The 9,113-nt window shown below is 39.6% G+C and overlaps 1 protein-coding gene across 1 annotated transcript; it reads left to right on the forward strand.

Annotated features, from left to right (window-relative positions):
- Positions 1–204: 204 nt before the first annotated feature.
- Positions 205–8,512, forward strand: LOC135246457 (Fc receptor-like protein 5). Its single transcript, XM_064319913.1, has 11 exons — positions 205–448; positions 650–946; positions 1,982–2,263; positions 3,146–3,424; positions 4,172–4,447; positions 4,761–4,862; positions 5,346–5,396; positions 6,001–6,060; positions 6,428–6,481; positions 6,731–6,775; positions 6,895–8,512. The coding sequence occupies exons 1-11, from the start codon at positions 277–279 to the stop codon at positions 6,903–6,905; spliced, it is 1,629 nt and encodes a 542-aa protein (XP_064175983.1). The 5' UTR covers positions 205–276; the 3' UTR covers positions 6,906–8,512.
- The last annotated feature ends 601 nt before the right edge of the window (positions 8,513–9,113 follow it).

Raw genomic sequence — 9,113 nt, forward strand, 5'->3', positions numbered from 1 at the left:
CTTACGTAAAAGTGCAATAATTAATATCCAGTATTTGCAAATTATTCTTTTTTTTGTTACCTTTGTAATATTGTATAGAAAGTTGTCGACTGACGGGCATCAGCAATCCATGTAAAGCAGGTATTCCTGTGAATCCATCTTCATCTTGCACTTTGTTTCCTGGTCTTTCCAGCACTCCCGTCCGTGGTTCTGACTCTACAGACTGGATGGAAAAACATCTTTAACAGAGAGAGAGCGACTCTTCACTGTCACATTCGGGACCACTCTGCTGTGTGGATGCATAAATGGTACAGAGATGGACGAGAACTTCCTGTGGGCACAGCTGAGGACACCTATGAGATCCTGTCTGCTGTTCAGTCAGACTCAGGAACATACACATGTAAAGGACAACATAAGGAAAAAGTACTGTATACTGGCAGCAGCAATATGGTTGCACTCAAAGTTAATGGTAAGATGTCATTTATTACATGATGATACAAATGTAATAATTATAATGTAGTATTTCTATTTTTGCTAATTTTTTTACTTTAACTGTAATGTTGTGGATTGTTCTATGTGGCCTGTTTATTATGGTTAGTGTCTTAAAGTAGCATCTGAAATGTATGTTTACTCTGGTTTTCCTGCGTGTGAAATTATACCTGTTTTTTAGGGGAGGCCCCCAAACCCCTGCTGACTCTGGACTCCCCCAGTGGAGAGATCTTCACAGGAGATACAGTGACCCTGAGCTGTAGGGCTGGCACAGATCCTGCTGGCTGGGAGTATCTGTGGTTCAAAAAAACACAGGGAGCAGCACTGACCAGCACTGACTCCAGCAGCACTGACGGGTCCAGTTACACCATCCACTCTGCTGCAGTTTCACATGGTGGAGAGTACTGGTGCCGAGCAGGGAGAGGGAGACCCGCTTTCTACACACCGTACAGTGACTCTCTCCAGCTCAGCATAACTGGTAACATAAGAAATACATTTCACTGCTTTTTATCAGTCTAGTGTATGATACAGCTAATTAGTATGTAATGGTATTATAACGTTACTTTCACAGTTCACCTTCACCTGGTACAACTAAAATAAAATGAACCGTAGTGGCGTTACTGTACATGCATACAAACGCACATCAGCACATGCATGTCTACGCACACAGACACACACATACAAAACCAATATAAATAATATTTTCATTGTACTTGCATACAAGCACAAATGCATAAACATTTGCTGTCTGAACATTTTTGCATGCTTTTTTGTATGATCGTAGTTGCCATTTCACTGTAATCAGGTGAACTGGTTTCTCTCTAGTAGCATTGAGTTCTTCCTGTAGCTATGGTGTAGTTTTATGACAGTTTCTCTTGCTACACAGCACAAGATTTTTGTCTTCTGCCTTCTGAGTGTGTACTGAGAACTGCACCTGGAAATCTTAAAGCTGCTTTGCAATTCCTGACTGGGAATAACCTTTTTGCCTCAATGTTTACTTGACCTCGCACATTTAAGCTTAACTCCTTTTTGCAATATTTCTTGCAATTTAATGCCTATTTTACATGAATTACAGGCAAGTAAAATAGGCACTTCTCTCCCACCCCTCCACCTCTGACTGCACAATGATTAGATAGACTTCCAATAATTAATTTAATTGTAATTAAAGCCAAATTAAGAATATTTTAAGAAATGTCATGTCTAAGACTATTTTTAAGTACAAGTCATATTTTTGTGTTATTGTAGATAGAAATTGAAAAAAAAGTTTGTACTTGGCATTTTTTATTCAGTAAATGCACACATATTAATTGAATTCTTCTGAACTGCTGAAATTCTTTGTCCCTGTGCTGGGTTTGATTACCTACCCAGTGCTGGGTTTGATAACCCTATAACAAGTAACTTTATTATATGGTGAGTTATGGTTTGTGCAGTCCTGTTTATAATAGCAAGTGTCTTAATGTTACTCTGGTTTTCTAGTGTTTTACCTGCGGGTGAAATTATACCTGTTTTGTAGGGGAGGCCCCCAAACCCCTGCTGACTCTGGACCCCCCCAGTGGAGAGATCTTCACAGGAGATACAGTGACCCTGAGCTGTAGGGTTGGCACAGATCCTGCTGGCTGGGAGTATCTCTGGTTCAAAAAAACACAGGGAGCAGCACTGACCAGCACTGACGGGTCCAGTTACACCATCCACTCTGCTGCAGTTTCACATGGTGGAGAGTACTGGTGCCGAGCAGGGAGAGGGAGACCCGCTTTCTACACACCGTACAGTGACTCTCTCCAGCTCAGCATAACTGGTAACATAAGAAATACAATTTACTGCTTTTTATCAGTCTAGTATATGATACCGCTAATTATTATGTAATGATATTATAATGTTACTTTCACAGTTCACCTTCACCTGGCACAACTAAAATAAAATGAATCGTAGTGCCATTACTGTACATGCATACAAACGCACATGAGCACATGCATGTCTACACACACAGACACACACATACAAAAACAAAATAAATAATATTTTCATTGTACTTGCATACAAGCACACATGCATAAACATTTGCTGTCTGAACATTTTTGCATGCTTTTTTGTATGATCATAGTTGCCGTTTTACTGTAATCAGGTGAACTGGTTTCTCTCTAGTAGCATTAAGTTCTTCCTGTAGCTGTGGTGTAGTTTTATGACAGTTTCTCTTGCTACACAGCACAAGATATTTGTCTTCTGCCTTCTGAGTGTGTACTGAGAACTGCACCTGGAAATCTTAAAGCTGCTTTGCAATTCCTGACTGGGAATAACCTTTTTGCCTCAATGTTTACTTGACCTCGCACATTTAAGCTTAACTACTTTTTGCAATATTTCTTGCGACTTAATGCCTTTTTTCCATGCATTCCAGGCAAGTAAAATAGGCACTTCTCTCCCACCCCTCCATCGCTGACTGCACAATGATTAGATAGACTTCCAATAATTAATTTAATTGTAATTAAAGCCAAATTAAGAATATTTTAAGAAATGTCATGGCTAAGACTATTTTTAAGTACAAGTCGTAGATAGAACTTGATAAAAAAAAGTTTGTACTTGGCATTTTTTATCAGTAAATGCACACACATTAACTAAATTCTTCTGAACTGCTGAAATTCTTTGTCCCTGTGCTGGGTTTGATTGTGTCCTGTACTGGCAGCTCCACCACCTGCTGTGCTAACCCTGAACCCTGCATGGAGGAAGTTCTACCCCACTGAGAAAGTGACTCTCAAATGTGAGATTCAGTCCCGTCAGACTGGGTGGAGTTATCTGTGGTACAGAGATGGAGCCTCTATGAACAGTGTGCTCTCCAGAGGAAATGAGTACACAATCCTGGCTCTAGATCAGTCACACAGAGGAAGATACTCCTGCAGAGGGAGAATACCAGGAAGAGCTGTTTACACTAAAATGAGCAATGATTTGAGCCTGACTGTAGATGGTGAGTAATGTTGCTGTGCTGTGAAAACTACACAGACCTATATTTATGTTATACATACCATGATTCTCATGGTATGTATAAATCCTATTCCTCTTAGTTTTGACTTCTTAGGTGGTTATTTATTTTTATTTATGTTATTTATTGGTATTTATTGTAAAGCAACTGGGAATGTATGCATGAAGAGCGCTATAAAAGTATGTACTTATGTGTATTGTATTTCATTGTATTGATGGGTCTAGGGATGAGTGCTGGTGAGGGCAATCGATCTGTTACATAACAAATAGACTTTATGTATAATGGTTTATTATATGTGTCTCCAGCTCAGCATAACTGGTAACATAAGAAATACAATTTACTGCTTTTTATCAGTCTAGTATATGATAAAGCAAATAATTCAGCAGTGTTCTATACAGTATATGACCAAAGGTATCTGGACACTACTTGGTCCTGGGTGGTTTTTCATGGTTTGGGCTAGGCCCCTTGGTTCTAATGAAGGCTAATTGTAATTCTACAGAACACAACCCCATTCTAGACTATTATATGCTTCTCCTACAGTTTGGGGGAAGGCCCTTGCCTGTTTAAACATGACAATGCCACCTGGCAATCTGCGACATCGAAGTGCAAACATACATGCACCAATAAGTGATTTTTTCAATCATGTTTTGGGCATGGCGTTTTGATGTATTATAATTTATAGTTGTGCACGATGCTCTAATCAACCATTTCCTAATCATTGTGGCGTTTCAGCTCGTCCTCAGGCTGTGCTGACTCTGGAGACTGCATGGACAGAGATCTTCAGGTCAGACAGTCTGACTCTGAGGTGTCAGGTTGAGGGGAGCTCTGCTGAGTGGAACTACACGTGGTACAGAGACGGACGGCATCTTCCACTGGACCCCAGCGGGGACAGACTCACACTCACCGCTGGAAACAACTCTTTCAGCAGTGAATATAAATGCAGAGGAAACCGAACAGGCCAACCGTCTTACACAGAGATCAGCGAAGGATTTAGAGAAAACAACATTGGTGAGTTCCACTCCTTTTGTCAGGCTATTAATGAAATGCGCCTCACCCAAGACCACTTCCTCCACCACCCTTCAAGCGCTCGTGGTGAGCACAGCGTGTGAAAGGAAGTCACGCTATCTTGTTTGCAATAGACTCAGTCAGTACTCCACAGTGCACCATGGTATTTTGAGCTTAAGGATAAGCAGTCGAAGCCAATCCATGCAGCTAATGCAGCCAATGTAGTTCAGCCATTACAGGTCATAATGCTGGTCATTTATAATGAGTTGCATGATTTTGGGTCCCTCCCTTTGTTTTGTGTTCCCTTGTCTGTCAGTCCTAAAGCGGAAAGTTCTGGTTTCTGTGGCCAGCTCAGTCTTGCTCGGACTCATCCTCACAGTCTTGGGCTGTGTTTGCCTGAGAAAGAAAAGGAAGTTGGGTGAGTGTGAATTGTGCTACCAGCTCATTGCGTTTCTTTTACATTACAGGCATTTACCACAGCAACATACAGAACTTCTGCATTTTCACATAGTACCAATTTATACAGCTGGATTCCATACTAAAGCAATCCAGGTTAAGTGCGTTGATCAAGGGTACCTTTGGCAGTGTGGTACTTTGGAATCAAACCTGCAAGTTTACAAGTGGAGTTCCTTCCCCATGGTACTACACTGCTGCTCTGTTCACTGTTCCACATTGGTCAACACATGTTGTGGAGAGTCCTCATTCAAATGACTTGGTTTTATATTGAGCACAGGAAATGTAGGAGTAGGGAAAACGTGCAATATGGGCTACAGACAGTATTATCTGAAGTACTGAACGTATTGTTTAAAGATGTATAGAAACAAAAATACAGAAAACTAACATTGTTTAAATTAACTGACTGCCTCTATCCCATGTGTGTGTATTCCACTGTGTTAAACAGCTTACAAGATGACACCACAGAATGACATGTTTTTGTCAAAGCCACCCACAGGTGAGAAATTTACTGTTTCCATTTCCCCTTGTTAATATTTTTGACCTCTTAGTGAGTCATTTTGTGCTGTGAATGTCTTTGTCTCACAGGAGACCCTTAAAAGATGAAGTCTGTCCACCCATCTAATCTTCACCGGAGAACCTACTTATTGAATATCGTACTTACCATTACAGACCACAATACCTTTGTCAGACCACACTTAGAGTATTGTGTACAGTTCTGGGGACTGTACTAGAACAAAGATATAAAGGAAATGGTTCAGAGAAGGGCAACCAAATTGGTTCCTGATATGAAAGATAAAAGCTAGAACGAGGGGGTATAAATGGAAATTAGCAAAAGCCAACTTCCGCACAGACATTAGAAAGTATTTTTTCACACAGGCAGTAAATAGTCACTGTGTGGAATAGCTTGCCGTGTCATGTAGTAGAGGCAGAAACTCTGGGGGTTCTCAAGGCCAGGTTTGATATGGTGCTAGATGCCATCTAGTTTGTAGGTAACCCGAGCACCAAGTACACTTTAGTGGTAGGAAAATGGCGAACACTGTTGGGCTGAATGGCCAGTTATGTTATGTTACTTTTTCTCTGTCTTACAATGTGTATTTCAGAACACCTGTGTGGGGACCTTGAACATTTCAGTAATGAAGAACAATCCACTGAAGCAAAAGGTATTTCCTAATTTATGATGTATTGTTAGACCATTTTATTGAAAAAGGTCTTTTCATAATGAACTTTTACTTCAGGTTCTGATACCACAAATCCTTCTGAGCATAGATATTGTTTCCTGTTTGGGAAGAAAATCCAACAATGACAAAAAAAGGCATTGTCCCTCATTCACCTTTGAGTACACAATTATAAAATAAATTTGGATTTCATGTGGTTTTTGATAAATTAGTACTTATATGCAAAAAGGTATTACTGAATTCAATTAATTTTTACAGCATACCAGTGAATTGACCATTCATTCTGTAATTTAGTGCCTTTTTCTCAGAATTTTTTGTTATTTAATTCATTATATTTATATTGTATTTGTAGCTGCTTGCAGCATTGAACTTTATTCTATTCTGGACCTGAAAAAGAAGACTGAAGGTACTATCTTTATCCAATTCTTTCTTTGTTTTCATTTTATTTTTAATTGATGCTAATTCATAATGTATGTAAAAAAATGTAATGCATTATCATTATCTGTAGATGCATGACTATGTGACTTGGTTGCCTGAATACATTGTTACATTTTGATATATGCCAGTTCAACGAGTTTGCTTCCATAATGACTGACACTTATGTCAACATGTATATTCATTAATCCTTTTTCACATCTCTTGTTTGCTTTCATAGTACTCCCACCAAAACAGAATCCAGAAGATCTCACATCATTCAAAGGTACTGCGATGCTCTGTAAACTCGGCTTGGCTGTATTTTGATGATTGGTTTGCCCATATTTCTGTTTGTGATATTGCTTCTCTGAATCTGTAGTTGTGACTATTTCTCATTTGTTTTAGCTGGCCAGTGAAGAGGAAAATCATCTCGCTCAGGACCAGCGCAGATGGCTGTGATCGCAAAGGAAAGAATGAGGATTTTATGTAATGAAGGAAAATGTCATTTTCATACATTAAATAAAAGATGTATCACTGTAGGTGTATCCAAAGCACTGATCCCAGAGTACACGGCTTACCTTTATGTTGGATACATGTGCTTGATTTTATTTCAGCTTAAAAGCTTTTATTTGTGCTTTTTTATTTATATCTTACGACATACATAGTTTGATTGTATCCTAATTTTTATTTTTTCTTAAATTTTAGCCATATGTGTGATATTCTTTGCAAAATGACAGGAGAAATTTAATCTAAATTTTAACCCCCAGGTAACTGAAATCTTGCCGATGTTTTTCTTGCCCAATGCATCTAAAAGTTTTTGTCAAGCTAAATCAATGTGTTTTTTTAATGGTGTAAATTACTCTGCATTCTAGTAGGAATATTCAGAATACTGATGATCACCTATGTAAGAAACCCCTCAGATACACCAAACAGGTCACCAACAGAACTTATAACATCGAGGTCGCCAACTGTAAGAAACCCCTCCGCAAACCAAACAGCGGAAGTAACTGAGTGGCAAAGGAATGCATGTAGTTTTACTGCAACGGGATTAATTTAATGTTATCTTGATTATATAGTGTTTTAACCTTTCCTCTGGGCTAACGGTTAGGTATAGACGAAGGAGACTGCTGTCCACCAGTAGTGTGGCTCAATACGGATCGCTGTCTATCTTGGTTGACGTGGAGGTGACTTGCTTGTGTAGCCTGCATAAATACATTGTGTATCCTGCTATGACACTAGTGTACAGGTGAGTGACTGCAGGGTGCAGATATCCTGGGATCTAAGTGTTAGAACCTTAAAACGGCTGGGTGTGCAGTGGTAAGAGTCAAAGAGGAACGTCAGGTTAAAATGAATGCAGTTTATTGTTTAGTAATAATAACAATATGCAATTGTGCAAAATGTGAGTGGTGAAATGTCTATACGCATATGCATATGTGCAGGAGACTGTTGACAAGTCTCTCTGAACCATTGCACTTCTCTCTTTATATAAATAGATATATACTACAGGCCTATTTATAAATGACCTTTTATAGTTAAGGTCTTAGAAAAAGTGAAAATGTGGTTGCTAAGCAGCTAACAGCTGTCTTTGGTGAGCACAACATTTTAGAGAAGTTTCAGTCTGGCTTCCGTCGGTTGCACTCAACAGAAACAGCTCTTCTCAGAGTATCAAATGATCTGCTAATGAAGGGTGATGCAGGAGAATGTTCTGTATTGGTTCTGTTAGATCTCAGTTCTGCTTTTGATACGGTGTACCCACCGTATTTTGATTGAGAGGCTCAGGCAGTGGGTGAGTATTTCTGGATCAGCTTTGGATTGGTTTTCCTCGTACCTGTCGGACAGGACTTAATTATGTCTCATCAGCTGAATCTCTTTTTTGTGGTGTTCCCCAAGGTTCTGTCCAAGGCCCCCTGCTGTTTATATTGTACTTTCTTCCTCTCGGGCAGATAATAAGCAATTTTAATGTTGTCTCCTTCTATTGTTATGCGGACGATATTCAATTATACTTTTCGTTTAAGCCTCAAAATGTTTCAAGACTGGCTGTTCTACTGAATTGGCTCGACTCTGTAAAAGATTGGATGGCAGACAATTTTCTGCAGCTAAATACTGAAAAAAACTCCCAGAGCGTTCCTATATGTCTGACCGAACAGACTAGGCAGGTTGTTTCGCATGTAAATTGCTTGGTTCGCTCCTGCTTCTACCAGCTGAGAAACACTGCCAAACTCAGGCCCATTGCCCATTGGCTGCTGCTAAACTCCTGACCAGGTCCCCCAAAAGGTCTCATGTAATGCCAATCCTGAAATCTCTACACTGGCTTCCCATCAAATTCAGAATCCATTTCAAGATTCTTGTAATTGTTTGCAGAGCCTTGCATGATCAGGCACCTGTCTACATTAAAGAGCTACTGCAGCCATATAAGCCCAGTAGGAATCTAAGGTCCTCTGATCAGGGTTTGTTGGTTGTTCCTCGCTCCAGGCTCAAAACAAAAGGAGACTGTGCTTTTGAGGTTATAGCTCCGAAACTCTGGAACTCTCTCCCATTGGACTTAAGAATTGTGGACAGGTGGACTCCTTTAAAAAGCAAAAACCCCTTTTTTTTGGAAATTGCTTTGTTTAAATTTTTTTTTA

Source organism: Anguilla rostrata, unplaced genomic scaffold (genome assembly GCF_018555375.3).
Source record: "Anguilla rostrata isolate EN2019 unplaced genomic scaffold, ASM1855537v3 scaf0346, whole genome shotgun sequence".
In the NCBI taxonomy this organism is placed as follows: domain Eukaryota; kingdom Metazoa; phylum Chordata; class Actinopteri; order Anguilliformes; family Anguillidae; genus Anguilla; species Anguilla rostrata.